The sequence below is a fragment of the Meriones unguiculatus genome, chromosome 10, assembly GCF_030254825.1.
Source record: "Meriones unguiculatus strain TT.TT164.6M chromosome 10, Bangor_MerUng_6.1, whole genome shotgun sequence".
Taxonomy (NCBI): Eukaryota; Metazoa; Chordata; class Mammalia; order Rodentia; family Muridae; genus Meriones; species Meriones unguiculatus.
The window spans coordinates 117,747,553-117,773,578 of record NC_083358.1 but is presented as its reverse complement, the minus strand read 5'-3'; the positions used below and the strand labels follow the sequence as shown (position 1 = coordinate 117,773,578).

The window sequence follows — 26,026 nt, the reverse complement described above, 5'->3', positions numbered from 1 at the left end:
CCTGGAGTGGACAGGAGCTCCACAAGAAGACCAACAGAGCCAACAAATCTGGGTCCAGGGGAGCCTGTTTAGACTGATGCACCAACCAAGGACATTACATGGAGAGGACCTAGAACCCCTGCCCGGATGTTGCTTGATCCTTGATCACTTCCTCCTGGCGGGGCAGCCTTGCCAAGCTACAGAGGAAGAGGATGCAGGTAGTCCCAATGAGACTTGATAAGCTAGGGTCAGTTAGTAGGAGAAGAGGGCTCCCCTTTTCTGTGGACTGGGGGAGAAAGATAGGGGACCAGGATGAGATGAGGGAGGGGGCTTAATAAAGTGAATTATAAAAAAATAAATTTAAATTAAAAAAAAATCGAGACCTAGTCTGCATTTCAATGACTATAACAAGGAACAATGTATGCTTGAAAATGGCTGGGTGGGTTTTAAGTGTATCCTCCATAAACAGCATAAAGGAATATATACGTTGAAGAGCTTGACGGAGCCGTTCCACAAGGCACACAGGCATCACAACAGGGTGTGGTACCCTACAAACAAACAAACAAACACACTTGCATTTGTCAATTCAGGACAAAATGGATGTTAAATTTACCTCAAGAATTTTTTTTTTCTTGAAAAATTTACTAAAATGTGTATCAACTGAGCCTTGTAAGGCCTAGAATCTTATCATGCAGTAGGCTGAGGAAGGAGAATAATGATTGAAAGCCAGCTTTGGCTAAATAGAGACAAAAGCCATAAACTTTCAAACCAAACCAAACAAAACAAAACTCTCATGATATCCAGGAGCTAAGGTACAGTTGGACAAATATTTTTTCTTTTCTTTTCTTTTCTTTTCTTTCTTTCTTTTTTCTTTCTTCCTTCCTTCCTTCCTTCCTTTTTTCTTTTTCTTTCTTTCTTTCTTTCTTTCTTTCTTTCTTTCTTTCTTTCTTTCTTTCTTTCTTTCTTCTTCTTTCTTTCCTTTCTTTCTTTCTCTCTCTTTTTCTTTTTCTTTCTTGCTTTTTCTTTATATCTTCATTTATTCACTTTACAGCTGATCAAGACCCCCACTCTCCTGCCCTCCCAGTCCTGCCCTTATGACCTCTCTCCTTTCCTCTCCTTCCCTTCTTCTCAGAGAAGGGGAGGTCACCCCCTGGGTACCAACCCACCCTGACACATCAACTAGAGTAGGGCTAAACATATCCTTTCCCACTGGGGCCTGACAAGGCAGCCCAGCTAGAGGAAAATGATCCAGAGGCAGCAACAGAGTCAGAGACAGCCCCTATTCCAATTGTTAGGGGACCCGCATGTTGACCAAGCTGCACATCTGCTACATATGTGTAGGGGGCCTAGGTCCAGCCCGTGCATGCTGTTTGTTTGGTGGTTCAGTCTCTGTGAACCCCCATGGTCCAGGTTGGTTGACTCTGTAAGTCTTCTTGTGGTGCAGTTGGACAAATCTTAATGCAAACCTGGATAACTTATTTTATATATTGTCTCTCATAAAACACGCAATTGTCATTTTTTTAATTGTAATTTAATCACAACAAAGATACTTTGACATTGAGGCTAACATGAAAGAAATTCAACCAAAAATGAAAAAAATTATCAAGACAAATTTATGAAAAAGAATGTCTTATGAATAGAGACTAGAGGAAAAATCTGAATTTGTTATGTATTAAAATCAGTCTTGCTACATTTCAGAGATGGAGGCAGGAGAATCTCAGGTTTGAGGCCAACCTGAAATATAAATTGAGTTCAAGGCAACCTTGGGCTATATAGTAAAATTTTGTGTGAAAGACAAATAAATCAACAAATAAAAACAATGATTTTCTTTCCCCAAATTTTTTATTATACATTTTTTTTTTTTTTGCTGTTTGGAGCTCTTTGCCTTGAGATGTTAGGTGCAAAACATGTGCCTAAAAAACAACAACCAAACCAAACCAAACCAAACCAAACCAAACCAAACCAAACCAAACCAAACCAAAAAGATGACTGGAGGGACTTTTTTTTTAATGGTTTACTTACTTTTATGTGTATTGGTGTTTTGCCTACATGTGTGCTGGATCCCCTGGAACTGGAGTTACAGACAGTTGTGAGCTGCCATGTGGGTGCTGGGAAATGAACCCGAGTCTTTTGGAAGAGCAGCCAGTGCTCTTAACCACTGAGCCACCTTTCTAGCCCCTGAGAAAAAGTAATTTTAAATTAGTAAATTGTCAAAAATTTATTTTTGAGAGAGGGCTTCACTGTGTCTTCCTGTTGGCCCCGTTTCCTAGAAGGATGAACTGAGTGGGAAGAGCCTCTCCTGAGCGGGCAGTGCCTTCTGCCCAGACGGTGCTGACAGAGCTGAGGGAAGAGCAGTGCTGTTTCGCCTGCCCTCCTTCACGCCTCGCTGGTGAGCGTATCTTCTCTGTGGTGCGCACTGCTGCTTGGAGCACAGTGTCTTCATCCGTCCTTCATGGGAGACCAGTGACTCTCCAAGAGTCATCTGGGCCTTTAGCCCCAGGCTGGGACTGCTGAGGGGGCCTGCCTGGTGGACCAAGTGCTGCGGGTTCTCTGTCTCACTGCACGCAGACAGCTGTTGCTGGACCACCCAGCCAGCGTCATTCACAGTAATCTAGTACATCTCCTTTATGATATATATTTTACATATTTGCTTTCTCATTTTTGGCTTTCTAGGAAATGTTGCTGTGCTGTATCTTCATATTTTGACCTTCTTTCTTCTCTTTCTTTCTTTTTTTCTTTCTCTCTCTCTTATTCTCTTTTTCTTTCTTTTAGAAAATCTTAGTTTCAGAGTTGTGGTTTGAACTCAGGGCTGAGCACTTACCATGACTCTCTACCACTGAGCCTCAACTCTAGATCCAAGGAAATTTTTTTTTTTCTTTTCTTTTTCCAGGAGCTGGAGACAGATCATGTCTGGCAAGCATTTCATCCCTGAAATCCTGAAATCAAATCCATCCTTTTCAGTTTGATATGTCCTGCCTTGGTTTGGATTTGAAGTGTTCCCCAAAAGCCCATATAATAAATGTTTAACCTTAGCCTGTGGTGCTCTTGGGTGACTTTCTGACCCATGCCATCCACCTTCTTTGAGGCAGGGTCTCTCATTGGCCTGGGGCTCACTAATTAGGCTAGACCTGCTGGCCCCAGCGATCTTGTGTCTCAGCCTCTCCAGTGCTGGGAATACAAGCACGCAACACCAGGCCTGTTTATGTTCCGGAAACTGAATTCAAGTTGCATGGCCAGCTGAGCCATTCTGCTAGCCTTCATTTTGCTTTTTAAATCAGGAAAATGGAGTGAGGTATTTGCAATGTTGATTAGTTAAAAAAAAAAACAACAAACTTTACAACAAAGTAAAATCCCTTTTCTTTATTATTTTTGTATTATTTAAAAAATATATGCACAAGAGGCATGCATCCAAAAAATAATTAAAAATACTATTATATCATGAAAATAAATGTCCAGAGATAAGCAGAGTTCATAATTGGAGTTGGGTCATTAAAAAAATCTCTTTTTAGAGGGCTGGAGAGATGGCTCAGAGGTTAAGAGCACTGACTGCTCTTCCAAAGGTCCTGAGTTCAATTCCCAGAAGCCATCTATAATGAGACCTGGTGCCCTCTTCTGGTGTGCAGGCATACATGTAGGCAGGACACTGTATACATAATAAATAAATAAATCTTTAAAAAAAAATAAAAATCTCTTTTTAGGCTAATCATGGTGGCACATGCCTTAGTCTCAGCACTCAGGAGGCAGATGCAGAAGAATCTCAGAGAGTCTAAAGCCATCCTGGTTCACATAATAGGTCCCAGCCAAGCCAGAGTACATGGCAAGATCCCGTCTTAAAAATCAAGAAAAAGCATTTAAAAGTTTCCATTTAATTATTTATCATCATCATCTCCGTGTGTGCATGCCAATTACAGGTATGCACATGCCACAGCCCATGTGTGTGAAGGCCAGAGGACAACATTTGGCTGTAGGTTCTCTCCTCCCACCCTGGGATCCAGGGATCAAACTCAGGTCCTTTGCTTTGTACAGCAAATGCTTTTAGAGTACGGACCCCTCTTGCTGGCCCAGAGAATCTTTTTTTTTCTTAATATATGTAAACATTTATAAGTAATCACAAACACCAAAACTATATTTGGTATCAATGTGACTGAGTTGAACCTATCCTGCAGTCACACACTCATTTTTGTTTTTAGAGTCAGGTTGTTTATTGACTTTATTATACTTTGCACAGTAAAAGACATCTCTCTCGATCTGTGTACAATTCAATTAGACTTGACAAACGTCCAGCTTGGACCACCACCAGCCAATCCCATCCTCACCCATACTCTGGTAGCCACAGGTCTCACAGATTTATGTTACATGTTTATCTCTTCTAGAAGGCTTAGAAATAAAAGCACGGTTGCTTTCTTTTACATATTCATTTTGTCATTTTGTTCACTAGTGGGTTCTTTCATTTTATTGTTGTTTTAGTTTTATTTCATTTTATGAATGTGCACCAATTTGATTGCCCATTCACTGTCATGGACAGTTGGGTTAGTTCCATGTTTTAGTTATCATGGATAAAATGTTACAAATGTAGAGGTACGTTTTCAATCCTTCTATGGAAATATCTTGAGTGAGGCTTGCTGAGCCACTGACATAAGCTTAGGTTGTGAAGAACCACTGATGAATTCACAAACAAAGTGGTGCCATTCTGCTCTCAGACCCGCTGCTCCCTGAGCAGTCCCGTTTGCCACGCGTCCTTGTCAGCACTTGGTACCGTTAACTGTTTAATTTTAGCCATCTGCAGTGATGTCCCATCATTGTCTGACTGGGCATTTTCTCAGTGACTAACAGAGATGCTGCAGAGATTTTCTTAGGCTTATTTGCCGTAGGGGTATTTTCTGTGCTGAAATGCCACAAGTTTTCCCTTATTTGTTAGATTCCATTTTTTTCCTTATTATTGGTTATACAGTTTCTTCATATATTTACAATTCTAGTCATTTACCCTGTGGGTGCTGCAGATGATTTTTATCACTGTGTGTCTTGACTTTTTCATTTTATCCTTTTTGCATTGTTGTTCTTTTCATTCTTCTCTTTTCCTTTCTTTCCCACTCTTTCTCCTTCTCTCTTTTCCCTCTCCTTTCCCTTTTGCTCACCCTCCATTTTCTCTTTTCTCCCCTTTCTTTTTTTCTTTCTCTTTCCTTTATTTTTAATCCTTTTGAATGCATGGATGTGGAATTTTTGTATCCTATGACAATCACACACACACACACACACACACACACACACACACCCTGTCAAGGACCTGCCATATTGTCCTCCCCTGATGGTCCTGTCCCATTCTCGCCAGCCACACACAGATGGCTGGCTTGGCTACGGATTTCTGTGTGTTTTAGCACTTCTATTTTTCTTCACCGAATCATCTCTATGGGTTACCCTTTTCCATTAGATTTTATTTCTTGTTTGTCATTTGTTCTTTCTCTTTATTAAATTACAATATTCTAAAGTATTTGTGTTTTTATACACATTCTCTTTTTGCTGTGATAACCTGGTCTCTCACTCTGCTGTTGGAGGTTAATTTTATTTTACTAAAATTATTTATGATGTTTATGTCTTTTGAAACATAAACATTTTGAAACAAGGTCTCACACCATGGAGCCCAGGCTGGCCTGTATAGAGCGGATTGGCCTTGAACTTGTAGCCATCTTCTTCCCTGTGCTTCCTGAGTTCTGGGAAAACAGCTCTACTTAATAAACTTTCCTAATGCACTCATGTTTGTTGTCGTTGTTAATCCGATGCCTGGCCTTGGCTTTTCTATTTTATTTTTTATTTGTTTTAGAAAGATGTTTCTTGCCTGGGCTCACAGGGGCTCACAAAAACTGCACCAATAATCAATCAGGAGCCCGGACGTGTCTGACATCTGGTCCTCTGTGTATCTGTTACAGTGGTGCAAGCTTGGTCTTGTGGGACTCCTAACAGTGGAAACGGGGGCTGTCGCTGACTCTTCTGGGGACCCTTTCCTCCCACTGGGGTGCCTCATCCAGCATTAATATGAAAGGTGGGGCCAGTCTTATTGCAAGTGGTCGTGCCTTTCCCTGAAGGGCCTGCTTTTTTTCTGAAGGGAAAAGGAGGAGGAGAGAGGAGGAATGGATAGGGTTTGGAGCAGACTGGGAGGAGAGGGGGAAGGGGAAACTTCAGTTGGAATATGAGAGAATGAGTAAAAAATGTAAAAAAAGATGTTTCTCAATCTGTGACTAGAAGGGGGGGGTTTCTCCGTTCAGCTGTTCTATAGTTCTCATGTAGATAAACATAGGCCTTAGCTGTCATTCTATATTTCTTATGCAGATAGCCAGGGGACTCCGCACTTCCGTGACCAGGTAGGCCATGTTTTCCCCCCTTTAGACAAGGTCTTACTACGTAGCCCTAGCTGAACTCTACGACGTAGAGTCAAGATTCTTCTTCTCCTTCCTGAGTGCTGGGCTTAAAGGTGGGAGCCAGCACACTCAGTTCCCATCATTCAGAGTGCCTTCTTCCTCACATGTTAAAATTTTAATATCAATTTAGTTTTTTTTTCCTGGTTTACCAGTCTGTCTGTCAGTTCCTGGTCAGCGACCCATTTTCGTAGGAGCAAGTAGCACATTTCTGGAAATAAAAGACCCGCTCTCTCAGGAGGCGCTCTGTTGGCGATTATTAACCATGTCCTCAACACTTCTTCCCTCCCTAGCAGGGGAGAAGCAAGGTCGCATCTCAGTACCCTCTAGCTCCAATCTGCCTGAAGCCTAGGCAGGCTTAAAAAGAGGGAGCTACGTTCTGATTGTGTGTGGGGGGGAACGCCTTACGTAAGCGTTTTAGTGTGGGCACCGAATCATCTTCGTCGCGGCATTGCTGAGCCGGTCCCTGTCCTGTGCCGAGAGCAGCACCCCCGCTCGCCTGAACACCGTCTGGCCACTGCATTGTTCCAGGATTGTGGCTCCGCCACTGCAAATCAGTGAAGGAAGCAGAACCAGAGCGTGCCTGACGGCGCTGAAAGGGAATTAGTCTTTATCTTAGTCATGTACTACTGTTATGGATTCACCCGGGGACTGAAAGAGTTTTAGAGGGAACCGTTTCAACTCCATCCTTTCGTTGTAAGCACACCAGCCAAGGTTCCTGAGACTGAAGCATTACTCCACCTGTCTCAGATGTGCATGGACATGTGAGGCTGTGTCCTGTTAGCCGTAAGTTTAAGATTCTACACAAAGTACGCTGAGCAACACTCAGCAATACAAGCACACAGACTTCTTGTGGCCCTTCGTGTGTGCTGGGAGCTTTCCCTGGAGTTTTAGCAAAGACTATCATGTATTTATTCAGCACAAAAAGGTTTCTTTAACTTTAAGTATTTGGCAATCAGAAACAATTAAAATTAAAACTCTTGGCTGCCACAGCTTCTTGTGAAGCAGTGGGTAGGAGGAGACAGTTTATTTCATAAGTAACTGTTGATCTTTCTAATCATCTGAGATGTTCTTCATCTTCATAAACTTGCCATAGTCACTGCAGCACAAAGTTCAATAGAAATAATCACAATCTTTTTCTGTAAGTCTACATCACTTGTTACGTGCTCCTATCTAAGGAAGCCTAAGGTTATATGCTAAATTTCTTCTTGCTTTAATGTCAAGCCACTTGTTTCATTTTATCGATTATCTGGAGATCTGAAATAAAATAAATGATAAGATTAACTTTTGCATTGTGCTAGAAAGTAAAAAAAAAAAACAAAAAAACAAAAAAAAACAAAAAACAAAACTACTTTGATTCCTTGTTTAAAAATATCCCTTGAAGATGAAAATTGTTTAACGTAGCAGAGCAGGTCTGTGGTGGTTTCGGAGCAGTGCTTTAGTTTAGCAGGTGCCAGGTAGAGCGTTACTGCTGTGAGGAGCAGACTGTGTGTAGGGCTGGACAGGTAGCTCAGCAGTTGAGAGCACTGACTGCTCTTACAGAGAACCTGGGTTTGGTTCCCAGTACCACATGGGGGCTCACAACTGCATGCTCCTCCAGTTCTAGGGCACTGGTACCTTTTTCTGGCCTCCTAGAGCATCAGGCATGCAAGTGATGTGCACACATACATGCAGACAAGACACACACGAACTAAATAAAAAAAAATGAAAAGATTATGCTTGGTAGCCCACACAGAGTTGGCACTTAGAACACTTCTCTTTTATTATTACCCTTTCTGCTCTTCCAGGGCATCTGGGTACTGATAGATGTCATGCTCCGTGGATCTTCTAGACTGTCCTAAAAAAAAAAAAAAAATACAAAGCTCTGTTTTGAACAATTTATACTTACTGTGAGCTGGTGTCAGTCTCACTAAAGGGCAGTAAAGACCATGACCCAAATATTTTTGTTGAATTAAGCAAGCTTTATTTCCTTTCAGACAGGACTATCTCCCTAAAGCAGGGTTTGAGACTATAGTGCTAAACACAGGAGAAGTGTTTTTTGTTTGGTTGTTTTACTAGCCACTAAACTGCAAGGCTAGGTGGATTCTAGGGTTCTTGGTTAGGAACTTGGCAGAACATCTTAAAAACATTTGGCAGAATGGCGTCCTATCAGAGCGGCACTCAGACAACAGTGTGTGGGACATGACAAATTCCAGGACATGGGTCAAGAAGCGGTCACACAAGTTTTACAGAAACCGTGAATGAGCTTATTTTGACCTTGTAACAAGATGGCTTCTAATCTTAAGATGCAGTCAGGCTGGTCCATCACTGGCAATGTCTCTTCAGAGACGGTAATCTTTAGCACTTAAGTAATGGGCACACATATTACGAGGGCACGCTGGATGGTCCAAAGATGGCCACAACCGTACCTCCCACTCCACATTCCCACAGCATGACCTTGTCAACCCCCACCAGGAAACACACTTTTTTCCCTCTTCTCTTGAAATTGAAATTGAAATTACATGCTCGTATAAGTCATCAGTTGCATTGGAAGTGCATACGACTTCCAAGGCTAGCTCAGAAGGGGCCTTGCAATCTCGGCTTGCCTGTCTGAGAACCCTTCTTTCACTAGGCAAATTCAAAGTGTGAGACGCTGCTCACAGTCTAGTCTACCCTAGACTGCGCTGCTGGGTGCCATGGGTGAGCTTTCCAGCAGAGTCCCGGGTAGGCCCAGCCTCCCTGCCGACCCAAAGTTCCCAGCGTGTGAGCAAGCCTGTCTGTGATCCTTCAAATTACCCCATTTGTCCTCCCACGTGACTTAAGCTGCCCAACTGGTGTCTACCCAAGCTCTGCCTGAGGTTTTAACTTACAGAATTCTGTGATATAATAAAGTGACACTGGCCTGGCCACCACTGCTGGCGAGATGACATGTTCCAACATACTGGAAAACAGTGTTGGTCTAGAGAGCAACTACCCAAAGCAGACCTGGTCCAAGGCGCTAAGTCTGCTTGTGTATCAGTCTGTCTACCTAACTTCCTTAGTTCCTTGTTTGCTTTAGACTTGAATCCATCGGGACCAGCCTAAGAAGACATCCCATCGTTGCCTGTGACGGTTTTCAGGTGGTCCTCCTTTTTGTATTCTTTTTCTGAATATGAGAAACGAAAAGCTTTTTAGCACTACACTTTCTGTCTTCACTCTGTTACCTGAAACTACCCCTTGTGCGTGTGCGTGTGCGTGTGCGTGTGCGTGTGTGTGTGTGTGTGTGTGTTTTGAGGGTCCTTTTGTCCCTTTGTTCTTCTTGCTCCTGGCCGTGGGGATGAATATATAACTCCATGGACTACCATTCCTGTAGCACATTTGCCCTTTCTCTTTCTCTCTTCTTAACACCCTTGTCAGATTAGACAACCAAGCATTCATGCTCGATGCTCTCTGTAAGTGGGGTAGTTTGTTCTCAATGTACGTGTGGATTATTCTACATTGGGTGGAAATTCCTCAAGCTCCCGATTTCTCAGCTCTTGTGCTCTACTCCCCTCATCCCCTCAGCTATCTTTTTTTTTTTTTTTTTTTTTGTCACATGTAGAATTGACCATTACAAGCTCTTTGCAATCTCATTTTCTTATATCAGTGACTTAGAGACAGACCATCTTTATCTTTCTGGGCCTTTTTTTCTCTGATACCCACAACTCTAGTAATCCTTCTGTTCCATTGGGGCCATCACCATGTCATTTTTTTCTGGGCATTTACCATCTCCTCTCCTTTCTTCCTCCAGTTTACGCTTTAAGGCCACTCCTTTGAATTCTGCACTTTTCCTGCTGTGTCATGTCATACTTGACAAATTTTCATCCCTAGTCAAATCAACTTCCTGTCTTTTCCACCCCATTACTCCATGCAGCTATAGGGGAAAATGTACAGCCATGCAGAGAAAACTCACATTAAGTTTGTGGGCCCAAACAATAGAAGAACCGTTATTGCTTTCAGACCTTCCTATTAAACATCCCTTGTTGGTTTAGTCTTTGTTGCTATCAGATGGCTCTTTAACTGTTGTATTATCTCAGCCCTCCAACTGAATGTTCTTTACCATCCAGTGACTCATTTCCAATTTCATGTTGGAAATGAATAACACTAGGAAGGACACTCTGCAGGTTTTGTTGCAAGAGTGATCTACAGGCCTGCACGTGTTCTGTGCTCTCTGTCTCCCTCCTTCTAGAGGAGCTGCCTGTACTCCCATCTTAGGTTATATTATTTGCTTCCTTTCCTACATCTCTGCATTTCTTGACCTCACAATACATGGCTCCTGTCATCGCTTCTGCTTCTCTCTTAGCAGGTTGTTTTTTGTATAAGATCTAATACCCGATTAGCAGTAACTTTTGGGTTTCCTTTGGCTGACAATCTTAAGAAAGGAAACATCTTGCCATCGTGGATGAGGACAGCGACGGGAGTGATTTGTACTCAGGAAGCAGAGTAGGCAGGAAATGGGGCTGGGCCATAACACCATAACGCCTACCCTTAGGGACTCACTTCCCCCAGCAAGGCTCTTCTGCCTAAAGGGTCAGTAACCTTCCCAAACAGCATTACTAACCCATGGGAGGGAGTATGCAAATTTGAGCCTAAGGGGACACGTCACACCAGACCACAATGATTTGCTTACTAGTAGACCTTTTATATCTATGCATAAACATTTAATAGAGTTGAAGTCTTTAAGTTTCCAGGAGCAGACATAGACAGAGCTGCATGCCTTGCACATGGGCCTAGTGTTAGACACTCGGCATTACTTCTCCTTTTCCTCAGTCTCCCCCTTTTTTTTAAAAAATTTATTAATGATACAGCTTGGCTGTCCTAGAACTTGCCTTGAACTCACAGAGATCCATCTCTGTCTCCCTCTCAAGGGCTAGGATTAAAGGTGTGCCACTTTTCCTCAGTTTGGAATGTGAAATAGTGACTCTATCATTCAGATTTAATCTTGCAAAGATTAGCAAGACTTTGATGCAATCATTCTCAGCTGGAGAAGGGGTGACTTTGTTTCCCTGTAGGATATTTGGAAACATCTAGAGAGGTCTCCAGTACTAATAGAAGGAAGTACTACTGGCATATAGCAAGTAGGGGGTGTGATGTGTTTTCCTCAGCATCCATCGATGCACCGTGACAGGCAAGCCCTACCTCTTTCCTTACAGACAACCCTTTCAATGGTATAAGGTTGAGAAGCCCTGCTACAACAGCAGGTGGGATACAGAGCGATAAGATAGGAAGTCACCATCCAAGTGCGCATGTGGCTTTGTCACAAGTGAAGAACGCTCACGTGGAGTGTTGACTGCAGGGCTGAGGGAGAACTGAACGCCCATGGTCTTAAGCTACTGCTCTTTTAGTCTCCCACATGACTAATATTCCCGCTATCCTTTTTGAGATGGTGTCTCACTGTGTAGTCCTGGCTGGCTTTGAACTCTCCTACGTAGACTAGGTTGGTCTTGATCTGCCCGCGTGGGTCTCTTAAGGCCTGGGATTAAAGGTGTGTGCCGCTATGCCTGGCTTTCTTCTTTTAGATAAGAACCTCCTTTGGCTTTTCAGTTGAATGTTTTCCTTGCTCCACAATCTATGGAAACATCCTAGTAGTCTCCTCAGGCCCATCTCATTCTAAGTTTAATTTTTTTAAGATAAGGTTTCAAGCCAGGGGAGCACCATAGGACTGAGGACTCTTGGCTCCATTGCTGCTGAGGCACTCATTTTCAGCCCTGATCTAGGACCACTTTCCGCCTTGCTGTATAGCCGAGACATTGTTAAATTTCTGATCTCCCAAGTGCTGGGATTACAGGTATGTACCATCACAGTGGACGGGTTCATGTGTGCTGGGGATTGAACCCAGGGCTCTGTGCACTCGAGGCAAGCACGCCAGCAACTGAGCTGCATGTCTGAGATCTGGCATTCCTTTCAGTGTGGCCAATGAAATGGTATCGTGGGCCACGGATGTCTTCCTTGGAGTCGTCAGCTCTGGATTCGGTCACTTGGTGTCCACTTGCCAAATGCTGAAGGAAGATGATGTGGACTCTGGGACACGTCCCTGAAGGTTCTCTGAGAAGAACAGCTGCTCATCTGCTACTATCCCTCCACGAGGCTACATCTGCGCCGTCTGTGCTAGCAAGTCTTGGCGGTGGCTAACCCACATGTAGAAACCCTTCCACTTCCTCTGCAAATGTTCTCATCACCTGTTTGCTCGAAGCGGGGCGGGTCCCACGGGACCCCATCATTGCCAAAGCACTCGCTTTCAGTCCTAGGCTAGGTTTTGGGTGATGGGTCTGACTTAGAGAGTGATTTGAAGTGTTTGATCTGCAGATGGAAGACTGAACCAATAGTTGCCAAGAGACTCAGGGAAAGCGATAGAGAGCTCAGGTGTGACATTTGTTCCTATCCTTGTTCATTTTTGTGGAAACGAGCACTTCTCTCAAGTGGGCACTGGGATGACGTGATTCATACCATCTTCTGGTGTTTTCTGTGGCAGAACAAGGCAGACAGTGCTGAACTGCAGTCACCTCACTGTTTCTTCCCTTTGTTTGCAAACAGTGGTTATGATCCCCATGAAGTGCCGTGTGGGGTATAAATGAGATCTTCAAGACCTGATCTGGAGGTAAGTTTGGATTGAAATGGAACAGACAAGCTCCGGCAGTTTGGTGACTAGAGAGGTGAATGGATTTTTAAATTTTTTCGTGCAAAACATTTTTTAGTGGCCGTATTCTAGAAAAGGGTAAATCATAACTCATATATAAAGGTTGTGTCAGGGTTTATAGACTAGGCCCCTGGTAATGGATTCAGCCTTTCCACAACAAATCAAAAGTATTGTTGTATGCTCACATGAATATACAGTAGCCATTACCTCAAATTTAAAACTCACCACAAGCGGCAAACCCAGCGAGCAGGATGTGAGGGCTGTATTGTATCAGTGTGGTCTGCAGAGACTTTCTTCACGCGGGTTTTGCCTGGCTGAAATATATGCTGCAGTTCAAAGCTGAAGGGATTACTTTGAATAGTCACTGCAGAGCTTGATTACATTCGTCTATCATATTTAGCTGGGCCCTGCAGGCTACTATTCCATTAGCTGGCCCTGCCATTGTCAAAAAGTTGATCACCTAATGTTAACAGACCATGCTTTCCGTTGACCTTATCAAAACGCTTCATCAAAAGGTTTTGTTAAAAACAAAACAAAACAAAACACAAAAAACAAAACAATCCTTAGGTTATGTGTTATGTAGCTGATGAGAGGCAGATACCATGTACAAAAAACGTCCCTGTGTCTGAGAGGGACGCACAGTTCTGTCATCGGTGAGGAAAAGACTTTTTGCTTTTGTCTTTTAGCACATTTTATTCAAAGCCATGGACTTAATTTCAGGAGAAATGGCAACCCCTATTTGTTGATAGTAAAGTTTTGCAGCACAGTTTTCCTGGAGAACAGGCTTACTGTGTATCTTGAGAAATATCCGAGGAAACTGAAAATTTGTCACCCGTGTTTGGTAGCCAAAAAACTTCTTCCAGTAAATGTATAGACCTTTATCTGGCTTATTCCTTATTTAATGGAAGCATACCGTCAGTTCTTTAATCACTACAGTTAAAAATTTTGAATGACTATATACTTTATTAAATGAGAATTCCATCATCAGTATTAGGCACATTTTGATAAGCCTATATTTTATTATAAATGAGCCACTAGTAAGTAATGAAATAAAAGCATATCTTTAGAAGACATATTGAGAAGTAGGTTATTATTATTTAAAGTAACATGTACAGTTTTCATTGGGATTACATTATAAAAGCTGCCTCCAAGGAACAAAGATGGCTGGGAAACCATCACGTGGACAACGATGGCTTAAATTATGATCTCAGAGATGGCACTGGCTTGGCACCCTCCTGCAGGTGCTCTCTGGCACGGCCTCCCTTGTAACTGATGGTGTGTGAAATGCTGGTCAGGGATGCAGGCTGTGATGCTGGAACACAGCCAGGTGCTAATTTTGGCCTCTTAGCATTGTTCTCTAATCAACAGAACGTCTCAGCGTGTGGAAGTTCCAAATACTTCTTGCTTGTTTTTAGCCTCTCCCTTGACTTTCATGGTAGAGTAGTGGCGGCCAGCCAGAAAGAAAGAGCTGGCGTTTTTAACTGGGATTCTGATGGCCGTTTAATGAGGCGTTATTGGGATAGTGGCAGGGCTCAGGACCTACCGAGGAGTATCAAGGGCCCTAGGTATAAACCAAAGAAAGGAAGATACCATCATTGTCACCCCTCGGGCTGACATAAAAGGAGAGATTAAGAAACAAGGATTTAGAAAGAGCATTATCAGAGAGAATGCAGAAGAGATTGAGCTGAGCAGAAGTCGGGCATCTGGGCTAATAGAAATCACACCACCCTTTCCCTGAGTCCCCTCCCCTCAAGAAAATCCCACATCTGAATAAGATGTAAAATCACTGATTTTTTAAAAATTTTTATTTAACTTTTATTAATTACACTTTATTCATTTTGTATCCCCCCCATAAGCCCCTCCCTCCTCCCCTCCCGGTCCCACCCTCCCCCCCAAAATCACTGATTTTTGAAGTCACCGGTTACCAAAAACAAAATTAGTGACCACTGAATGGCAGAACACAAACAACACGAGCCTTTGGTTGTCTTGGATTCTTTCATTAAGCAACTGTCCAGGCTTCAGGTTGAGAGAAGGAAAATCCAAGAGCCCAGCACTGCTTCTAAGTTAAAGAGATATATGGTCCTGAGAGTCTGAGGATACCAAGCCAACTGGGATTTGTAACCAGAGCTACAGTGGACTGAAAGTCTGTGTGGCCTCAGATGTCTCAGGCAGAGGCTCTTCAAGATGAAGGGCTTAGTGGGTGGGGCCTTTGGGAGGTAATTAGATCACGAGGTAGAACCCTCAAGGATGGATTAGCTCACTTTCGACTGAAGACAGGAGACAGATGTGAAGTTACAGCAGGTCCATTTGCAAACCAGTGGAGGGTGCTCAGCAGAAACTGACTATGCTTGTGCTCTGGCCTCGGACTTCCTAACTTTCAAACTATAAGAAAAATATTTGTATTATATTATATTACATTATATTCCAACGACACTAAGGCAAATCTGTGACACAGCATTCCAAACAGACTGAGACAAGCGTACCAGAGAGGAAAGAGCCAGAGACGAGAAGGCTGAAGAAGGTCTGTGGAGGTAAATGAAACCTCAAGTATTTACCCAAGTGCAGATCAGAGCCTTCAAGCTGAGGCCAGAGACAGAAAACACCACAGAATAAAGTACTCGTTTCCATAGAAAGCTGGGACTACTCTTTGCTATCAACAGCCATATAAAAAAACTACAAGTTTCCCAAGATATTCGTTCTCCCTTGTTGTGGATAATAGTTATCCCAACACTAGACCTCAGTCTGACCCTATAGAGCAGATCATAAAAGTGAGATCTTTAAGACCAAACTGCTTCTAGGTAACTTCACCGCATCATACCAAGGGTCAAGAATATTTATGGGAATAGAAAACTATAAAGCATCAAAAAAAAAAAAGGCACATTTGTGAGGTCTGGTAGCTAGAAAAAATTTACAAGACATATAGATAAAAAGTATAAGGAAGAAGAAAAATCAATTACCCAAATCTACACAGTCTTTAGGGTTACAGAAAAGGGCATTTAAAATGCTTACTGTAATTATATTTTAAACATTTAGAGTTCTTAGAAATGTGAAATGTGTAAAAGAAAACATTAATAAATGGAAAGACAGAATGGTAGAAACCATTTGGAGAGTTAAAATAGTAACTTTATAAGCTGTAGGACAAGTTCAAGCAGCCTAGAACAGCCTAGAACCCCCTGCCTGTCCAGGGGAGTCATTCTGTGACCCCCAGTAGCTTCCCAACACACAGAGAGAACTGACTGAGTGTGCTGGGTGGCCAGCATGAGTAGGTAGCATATGAGCATGAATTCACTAAACAGAAGGATGATGCCTAGCTCCCAAATGCAATGGAGCTGGGCAGCACCACAGGTGGCCCAGGATTGATGACTACCGGAAATGCTGAGGACAAGAGAAATTATAAGAGGAGTTTAACCTTGTATTAAATGGTAACAGGGCTGGGAAATGGCTCAGTTGGTAAAGTACCTGGCATCCTATAAAAAGCTGTGTTTAGCATTGTCCCTGGAATCCCAGGGATGGGGAGTCAGAGACAGGTGGATCCCTGGAGCTCTCTGGACAGCCAGCCATACCGAACGTGTGAGCTGTAGGCTCAGTGAGAGCCCTGTCTCAGAAAAGAGGAGGATGATAGGAAGACAACCAACACTGACCTTTGGCTTTCATATGAGTGTGCGCGAGTGCACAAACGCACACATGCACGCATGCACGCACACATGCGTTGTTGAAAACATACATGTGCATACACAAATAAGTATACACACATATGACGCACAATACAGCGTGAAATTCACAACACATATAAAAGTCAAAAGCTCAAGAGCAGTAGTGCAAAGGAGGGAAAAAAAGAAACTCAAGTTTGATGGCACAAAACTGGATCAATTGAAAATATCAATCATGTGTGTTATTACTTTTCTTTGTACACTTCAGCTTATACATTTAAATTATTTTGGTTAAAAATATTTGCAAATGAACATTCCTCAGGTCTGAAAATGAGATCTTAAAATGTCTCTAATTGAAACAATGATTTGAAAATTCATGTGCTTTCTATATTTTCCAAACATTTAAGAATGAATGAATGAATTCAAAGCAAGAACTGTTACATTTTTATTCCTAATTTTCCCTGGACAAACTGTGGGAAGTCTGACTCATCTAGCATAAAATCAAGTATTACTAGCTACATTTGCATTTTTTTCTGGTTTCATTATGAAATAACAGAGACTGGGAAGCACTAAACTCCATGGTTGTGCTTTCACAAATAGGCTATTTTAGAATAAAGAATTGTTTACAAATTTTTTCTAAAGCTACTTATTTGAGTTCTGAATGTCTAAAATACATTGAATTTACACAACCTTTTAAGCTTGGAAATAAGTGTGTATTTGAAATTATGCACAATTTATGCATAAACACATCCATCAAACAGATGTTATCTTAAATGACCACTTCAAAGATAAAAAAAATAAAGTTTTTGTAAAAACTGAATATCCTAACAGAGAGCAAGATTTTCCAAGAAAAGCTACTTATACACATAATCTCTAGTCCAAGTATAGGAGGCCATGTTAACACGAATCTGAGCAGCAGCAAAGTGGTTCTCAGAAATATCTTTTCCTTTGAAAACCAAAACGATTTTTCTACCAAAACCAAGAGTCAAAACCTTATAGATCCCTCTTTATTTTTATAAGAATGATGAGTCTATTTGAAGCAATGTACGTGATAAATTGAATCATGAAGAAAACCCATTGCCCAGGCAATGCACAGTATCTGCTTTCTGCAGTGGTTCTCAACCATCCTAATGCTGCGGCCCTTTAATGTAGCTCATGTTGTGGTGATCCCCAACCATAACATTATTTTTGTTGCTACTTCAGGACTGTAATTTTGTTACTATCATGAGTCACAATGTAAATGTTTGTTTTTCTATGGTCTTAGACATCCCTTATGAAATGTTTACTTGATCCCAAAGGGGTGGCGACCCACAGGTTGAGAACCACTGATCAAAAGTGTGCCCTCAAAACAGGTATTTAGGTGCAGAATTTTGGATTGGGGGGGGGTGTAGCTCAGTTGACAGAGTGCTTGCCTAGCATACATGATGCCCCAGAGTAACCAAGCATGGAAGGACATACTTCCAATCCCAGTATTCAGGAGTCAGAGTCAAATGGAACAGAAGTTGAAAGTCATTCTTGTTTACCAATAGTTTAAGGTTAACCTGGCATCCCATCTTAAAAAAAGAAAAAGAAGAAAAAAAAAAAAAAAAGCAAACTCTTGGACCTCAATTTGTTGCAGCAAATCCGTACGGAATCCTCAGAGCGTCATGGGCTAATTCATGTTTGAGAATCATTAGTTTGGATAGCCTTGCTCTAATTCATGTCTAGCGGCCTAATGCTGGGTAGAACGGTGTGCTCAGAAAAAGGAGCAGATGTCGGAGTCCCAGGCTGCTTTGAACATAAGTGATGGTGAAATGTTTCCCGAGGCCAAGAACATACCTTGTTCTAGGAGCAAGCCAGCATCTTACTTAAACCTCTCAGCCCTACAGACTTTATTTATTTACAGACAAGGAACACGGAAGGCCGGTGGTGAGACTATCTTGTTCAAGCCTCACACAGCTGGTAGAAGGCTTGTGAGAGTCAAGCCTATGCACACAGCTATTATTCTCTCTCTCTCTTTCTCTCTCTCTTCTTTCTTTTTCTTTGTTTCTTTCTTTTCTTTCTCTCTCTCTTTCTTTCTCTTTCCTTTTCTTCTTTCTTTTTCCTCTTTCTTTCTTTCCTCTTTCTTCTTTCTTTCTTCTTTCTTTCTCTCTTTCTCTCTTTCTCTCTTTCTCTCTCTCTTTCTTTCTTTCTTTCTTTCTTTCTTTCTTTCTTTCTTTCTTTCTTTCTTTCTTTTCTTTTCTTTCTTTCATAGCCCTCGCTGTCCTAGCTTTGTAGACCAGGCCGGCCTCAAACTCAGAGATCCACCTGCCTCTGTCTGCTGGGATTAAAGGCGTGTGTCATCACCACGAGACCCCGCCACCACCACCGCCCAGCTAAGCTATTATTCATTTTATCCCGAGTCTCCCAAAGGAAAGTGAGTAGCTGTAGAGCCTCTTAGGTGAGTTGGGTTCAGCCAGGTTGATTTATCTGACTTTGTGGCAAGCAGAGCTGCCCACAAGCCTGTTCAGTTCTTAATTGTTGTTTGTCTGTGAATTGCTTCATTTCTTGTGCTTCAGAGGCTATCATAGCACTTGAAACAATAGCAACTACAAAAGCTTCTCTTTCAAAGCCACCAGTTTGCCATCACAACTGGGCTTTGGAGACCCAGTCCTGGGTCTGTTGCTGCCGTTATTTCACCTTACTTTAACTCAGCTCCTGATAGACTCAGGTCATGAAGTAAGAACAGGAGGGAATGCGGCAATTTATTCCTGTATTCCTGGATCTCCACCGCAGACAGGACTTTTCTCTAAAAATGCAAATCACTTGGTGCCCCTTGGTGCCACTCCCCAGCTGAAGCCATCCCAGGGCTAGCATTTTTCTGCTCTGTGATTGAATACATTGATCCACTTGTTACAACATCTTCACCTAAATTTTATTTTTAAGCCCTAGATGAATATGTCTCGGGGTAGTGGGAGCTTTTCTCTAACACTCAGAAAATGAGTTACACTTGTTAATTTGGGTTTGAATCCTAGATATATCAAAATAAATACCATAAACAAGTGTTGAAGAAATCAATCTAGAACTGTTCAATATCAGAATGATCAAGAAAGGATTTAGTCAGACCCTCCGATGTAAAGCACTAATGTATACACTAAGCCCTGATGTAATATGACTTTTTGACATGCTCGGTATAAAGCCGAAGGAAACGATTTCTGGAGGCAGAAATGACACACTCTTGTCGCATTAAAGAAAAATCCCTAGAAGGCCCACCTACACAAGGCATTAATGTGAATGCGCATTTGTGGAACATCTCTTGGTTTTTGTCCTGACACTCTTCTTAGCTCATGCGGCATCATATCACAGTTTCCTTATGTTACACAAAGCAGCAATTACACTCAGCTAGTGTATGTTAGTCTTTAAATGTAGATGAAACCTTTAGAGCCAGGACACCGCAAGGGAGGGCGAGCCTCCATTCTATCTCAGAGAAGGGGAAGTTAAGGAGAAATAAAAAACATATATGAAAACTTCCTAAATGCCAATACCACCGGTTCAGACTTGGGGCCCAAGTAGCAAAAGCTAACTTTTTTTTTTTTTTAAATTTCACTTGTATGGTGATAAGGCAAGGGCTTTCACAAAACAGCGCTCTGAAAGACAGAAATCACATTTTTCCAGCTGTGGTGTGGTTTGTGTTGACTAGACTGTGCCATAGATGGTCACTAGATGGTCCTAAGTGGTAATCCCCACCCATTTCTTATCCATTCAACAGCTGGTCAACGGGCAGCCATGGGAGAAAAACATTTGCGGCACAGAGGATGGTTCATAGCACAGCTCAAATTAGAGGGATGCAGAGGCATGGCAGATGTGTGGGGAAACTGAGGCTCAAACCTGCCATCTTAGAACAGGACACAGTCTTCAAGAAAGAAATGAAATTTATATGTTGTGCATTTTAACTTATTAAAGTCATGTAGTTCAGTAAGAAGCCCAGATTTTTAAAACAATCACCAACTTTCTCAGAATACATATAAATGCACTACACTCTCCTCTCAGGGACACAGCTTCTGGGTTTGCCACCGGGGTTCAGGTGCTTTGATAGCGTGGATGAGTAAAACGTTTGAAAAGCAGAGAATTGTTGGTTGGAATACCCAACATCCAACATAAGTATGTTTATTTGGATTATCGTGGAGAGCTAGGTAGTAGTCATTTAGTAAAATATTTCACATGTGTGCATATCTGTGCCAGGGGAACATGCATGTGAGTGCAGATGTCTGCAGAGGCCACCAGCACTGGGCTCCCCCGGAGCTGGAGGTGCAGGGGGTTGAAGGCCACCCAACACAGGAAACTGACTTAAGTAGTTGGAAGAAGCCGCGGGGCTCTTAACCATTAAACCATCTCTCTAAAGTCATTTTAAAATGTTTTCTGGCTTGAACACACGTATATAATCACCCTTTCTTTTTCTTTCTTCTTCCTCCCTTTCTTCCTTCCTTTCTTTCTTCTTTCTTTCTTTTTCTTTCTTTCCTCTTTCTTTCTTTCTTTCTTTCTTTCTTTCTTTCTTTCTTTCTTTCTTTCTCTCTCCTTCCTTCCTTCTTTCTTCTTTCTTTCTTTCTCTTTCTTTCTTTCTTTCTTTCTTTCTTTCTTTCTTTCTTTCTTTCTTTCTTCTTTCTCTCTCTCTCTTTCCTTCCCTTTCGGATGGTCAACGTTTCTGTTTCTAAACTCGTATACTGACCTCTCTACCTATAGTACCTTGCACAATGTTGGCAATACTATAGATACTTGAATTTTTTTTTTTCTTTTTGAGACAGAGTCTGCCTATGCAGCTAGCTCTGGCTGGTTTGGAACATGTTATGTATACCTGGCTGGCTTCCAGCTCACTGTATATACTTAACTAAAAGGTGAATGTAGTTTGTAGTTTATGATTTGCTTTAAAATGTATTAAGATATTGAACAGTACGTGTAAAATGGTCACTAAATGTTTGTTGAAAGACAGAGTAAATGTGTTAAAGTTTAGATGAGAGCACAAAGTTATAGATAAAAAACAAAGCTTTTAAAATTTTGCTTGAGGCAGGTTCTGTATACAGTCTGCAAAGTGGCCAAGATGCAGATTTAGCTCCGTGTGGCTTTCTTCTTGTTTTTGTAACAGATTCTCACCATGTGGCTCAGGCTGACCTCAGTGTTGTACCAATTCCGCTGCATCCCCTGACTGCTGGGATTACAAACACAGCCACCATGCTTGACAGAAGGGGTTTGGAGAATGTGTTTTCTGTTGAATACTTTGTTTGCTCACGTTACAGGCAGATACGAAAATGTCTAGTCCCAGTTTCTGAAGAAATGATGTTTTAGTGTCAAACTTCTTCAAATAACATAAAACAAGTCTTTGTCTCCTGTCTTAATGAAAAGAGGTTCCAGCTGCACAGACAGCTTTATTCTCATGGCTCAATTTCTTTAAGGGGTTAGGAGGTTCCTACCATCGTAAGTCCAGGAGGAAGGGAGGAGAGAGGGACACTGGAGTTGGAAGATTGCCAGCTCTTCCTACAAACATGACTGGCCTTCTTTGGCCAACCTTTTAAAGTTCTGTTACATCATGGTTCAGAAAGAAAAGCATCATCTCTTAACACCAAAAATGTAGAGAGGCATCGTACAAATTATAGTTCTATGAATAGGATGGAATGACCTATTAGATCACGTTGCATTCAGTGATGAGAGCAACGGGAAGAGATGACTCTATGGGTAATTTCATGTCAATCAATTAAGTTGGAGAAAAATTTGATTTTATTTTATCTTCAAGAATGCCATTTTATTTCTATTTCCTCTCCTTTCCTCATCTTTCATTAAAATGATAACCTGTATAATTTTTACCACCTTCTAATCTAAAAAGCTGTAAATGAAGCCCTAAGCACCAGGGACAGGAGAGACAGATCAGCAGTTAGCGGCAGCGATGGCTCCTCTGGCAGAGGACCTGGGCTCATTTCCCAGCACACACACTTTGGCTCACTACCATCTGTAACTCCAGTCCGAGGGAATCCAATGTCCTCGTCTGGGTTCTATGGCTCTTGCATGTATGTGGTGCACAAAAGCACATTCAGGCAAATAAATAGATAACAAATAAATTTTTTAATTCATGATTAAAAACCCACGTTGTATATTTTGTTTAAATTTTGGCTCATTTGTCTCCAAATTTGGGGCATTTGATCACTCATATCAGTGAAGATAGTAAATCGAGTGTTAGTTTGAATGAAATCCCTTTTATTTTCACATCTAAGTTATCTTTAAAAGGCTCTTCCTTACACAGTCTCTGTTAGGTTATATTTCTTACTCAGGTTGTCCTGTTCTTTAAAAAATATTACATTTAAATATGCTTCTGTTTACATTTTTTATATTTAAATACTACCGTAAGATTCTTGTCTCCTCTGATATTTGCTATCTTGCTCGGCTGGTATTTTTCACTATGATGGCTGGCTGGTATTTTTCACTATGATGGCTTACACGTTTATTTTCACTATGATGGCTGGGCTGGTATTTTTCACTATGATGGCTTACACGTTTGTGTGGAATAACGTTAAGTGCCTCCTGCTTCATCCATACCGCTGGGGACTCCGTGGGACCACTTTTGCTAAACTATATGTCATATAAACAGTAACGGGCTTTGAACTATGGGAAAAAATGAATAGAATAGTCCTTATGTATTGAAATTATAGAAAAAAATTACTAGACCTTATATAAAAGAGTAAACAGTGAGTCCCTAGAAATCAGTAATTATCCCTCATACATCATACATTTCCAGGTTAGTTCTTGCTTGCGTAGACGAGGTAAGCGAGGGACAATCTTTTAAAGGATGGCGATTGACAAACCCGAATGTTTTTACCCTCGGCTGTTTCTCCCCTAGAGGCGAGCACTGCTCTCGTTTGCTGGGTATTCTTTTCAGAAACAGTCGACGCACTTTAAAAGCATGAAACATGTATATTCACGTACAAACCAGCACATTGTTATGTCTCTGTCTGCACAGATGTCAGCATGCTGCTATATTCATGTGTCCGTACAGACGTGGTGCATGCTGGCACCACGCTCTCTCTACCTAAATGCACCAATTTTATTTAGAGCCATTTTAGGCTCTCAACAAAACTAAGCAAAAACCTTCCTTATGCTCCCTGTCCTATCATATACAGCCTCTACCACTACCAGAGCGGTCCACCTCAGGGGCCCACATTGACACATCATCCCAAATCCTTAGTTTAGAGTTCACCTTTCACCTTTCACGAGTCCACTTTTAAGGCTGCTATAAGCATCAGCATATGGGCTGGGCATCTGTTTCAACCTGCAGGAGCGCATCAGCTAGAAGATTACAGGAACGAAGTAGATTGTGCGCTGAGTCCTTTAATGTGAGGGATGTGTTGCTCATGTGCAGTGGGGTTCGCATACTGAATGTAACATTTCAGCAGATAGCCATTTTAAGTTGTAGGCCTTTTAAGAGACAATATGTGGAGAATGTGAAAACCGTTAGAAGTATTTTAAGAGTCACATGGCTTGTGGAACCTTGTGGATTTCTACGAGTTCTATTTCTCATTCCCAAGAACCTATGGCTCATTTACTGGGAGTGTGGACAAAGTGGAAATGTTAGCATCAGAGAACTGAAGGGAACTGGAGTGGAGACTGGCTTGGCGGGAAGGAGCAGTCACTGTAGGGAGCGAAAGAGGGAAGCAGAGCTGAAGAACACCGAGGGAGACTGTGGCACTGTGCTACCGCAGGTACTGCAAAGACCCAGAGTTAACTAGGGGAGAGTAAGGAGAGTAGACAGAGGATCAGACCAATGGCGGAGGTGAGGAAAAACATGTGAAGAGGAGCTGTGTGGATGTTGTCCGCCTACCTCAGGCTTACCGAAGAGGCAGCGAGCCAGGAGCTAAAAGCATCAAGGGCTGAGGAGGACGCACACTGAGGTAGAGTGGTTCAGTCAGAAAAATAGAATTACACACGTTTACTGTTCGAGAGTTGCAGATCGTGTCTTAGCCAGCCACAAGTGGCAACAAGGTCAAGGCTGTGTCCCAAAGGGGCACAGCAGAAACTGCTTCTGTGAGAAATGCAGAGAGATGGTGAGTCTGGGGGGCAGCCCGGTTCCCTCTGAGACAGGAAGTGAGAACCGGGAGTAGGGGGGAGGGCACCACCAGCTGAAGGCTCACTGGAGGTGGGGAGGTGGGAGAAAGGATGAGAAGAAAGGATACTCCGAGGAGCGTCAGGAGAGTCCAGGGAGGCTAGAGTTTGTTGTCGTGGTACAGGAGGCAGCGCTAATGGAGACCGTGGGACAGAGAGGGTGCAGGAACCTAAATTGTGCACTTTCTGCTTTAGTACGGGTTTGACATGCTAGGGAACTTACCACTATATTTTGACTAATACTTGAATATTTTGATGAAAAACGTGTTTTGACTACTTCTGTAAATATGATGTATGGGAGCTTGTGTAAAAATAATAGCAGCCACAAACCTGTTCATTTCCACCCACTTCCCCTGAAACTATAGTAGGTTAATAGTTAAATGGGACTCAGTAAGTGTATTTAAAATATTATTAGACCTATTATTTAAATATAGTTCTGCTTACTTTAAAAACATTTTGAGGTTTATTTTTGCAACATATAAAGACCATTACAAAGACCCACCACTGATCAAAATGCAGAGGGTAGGTGAGGTACTCAGCCCTAAGTGATACAGCTGCAATACGAGCCCTTCAACTAGGGCTCGGGGAGAATTGAAGAGGACAGGCTGGGAGGCTTCGAAGAGCCCAAGCCCAGGATGCCTACTGTCGAATCGTGTCTCTTGGACATGACTGAGGAAATGCACCCACTAACTCCCAACAGTACCGTTGCCTGGCCAAGACCGCCACAGCAACGCCACCAGCTGACACGCCGATTCGGACAGGGACAATTAATTTCACATCGCCATACTCCTAGAAAAAGAGCTAGAGGAGGCCAGCCAACACGCAGAGCGCTAAAACGCTACCCGCAACGGAGCTGCTAGTCGTTGGGGTCACACTCTGGACCCCGGTCACCCACCTCAGCAGCTGGCCCTTTGGCTTCCTTTATTTGCTGGATGAGCTCCTTCTGCACAGAATTCTCCCCAACCTGCTCTGGCCATGCGAGCATCCAGCTCTGGAATCCTTTTCCTTCTCTCGTGAACCAACACTGTGTTTCACATTTAGGGGCTGCTACGAAATGGAGGCCAGTTAGTCACTCTGCCCCTTGTTTCTCAGGCTGTGGCCGCTGAGGGCTCCGGGGTCGCCTTTGGGCATGAGTGGACACACGGCGCTGGTCACAGTCTGATGTCCACGTGCTGACCATGCGCGTGTTGGGACAGTAGCTGCTGCAACTCAACCTCCTGCATTTCTTTGTGGCACCGGAAAAGCAACTGGTG

General features: G+C 42.5%; 1 protein-coding gene across 1 annotated transcript in view; it reads right to left on the bottom strand.

Moving 5' to 3' along the window:
• Window positions 1–1,070: 1,070 nt before the first annotated feature.
• Ttc29 (tetratricopeptide repeat domain 29) overlaps window positions 1,071–26,026 on the bottom strand; it is a 187,679-nt gene continuing 162,723 nt past the window's right edge. The window contains exons 11-12 of the mRNA XM_060393192.1: window positions 8,160–8,226; window positions 1,071–7,646 (exon numbers count right to left, since the gene is read on the bottom strand). Coding sequence (XP_060249175.1) covers window positions 7,628–7,646; window positions 8,160–8,226 — 86 coding nt within the window. The 3' untranslated portion in view covers window positions 1,071–7,627. The remainder of the gene's footprint in view (window positions 7,647–8,159; window positions 8,227–26,026) is intronic.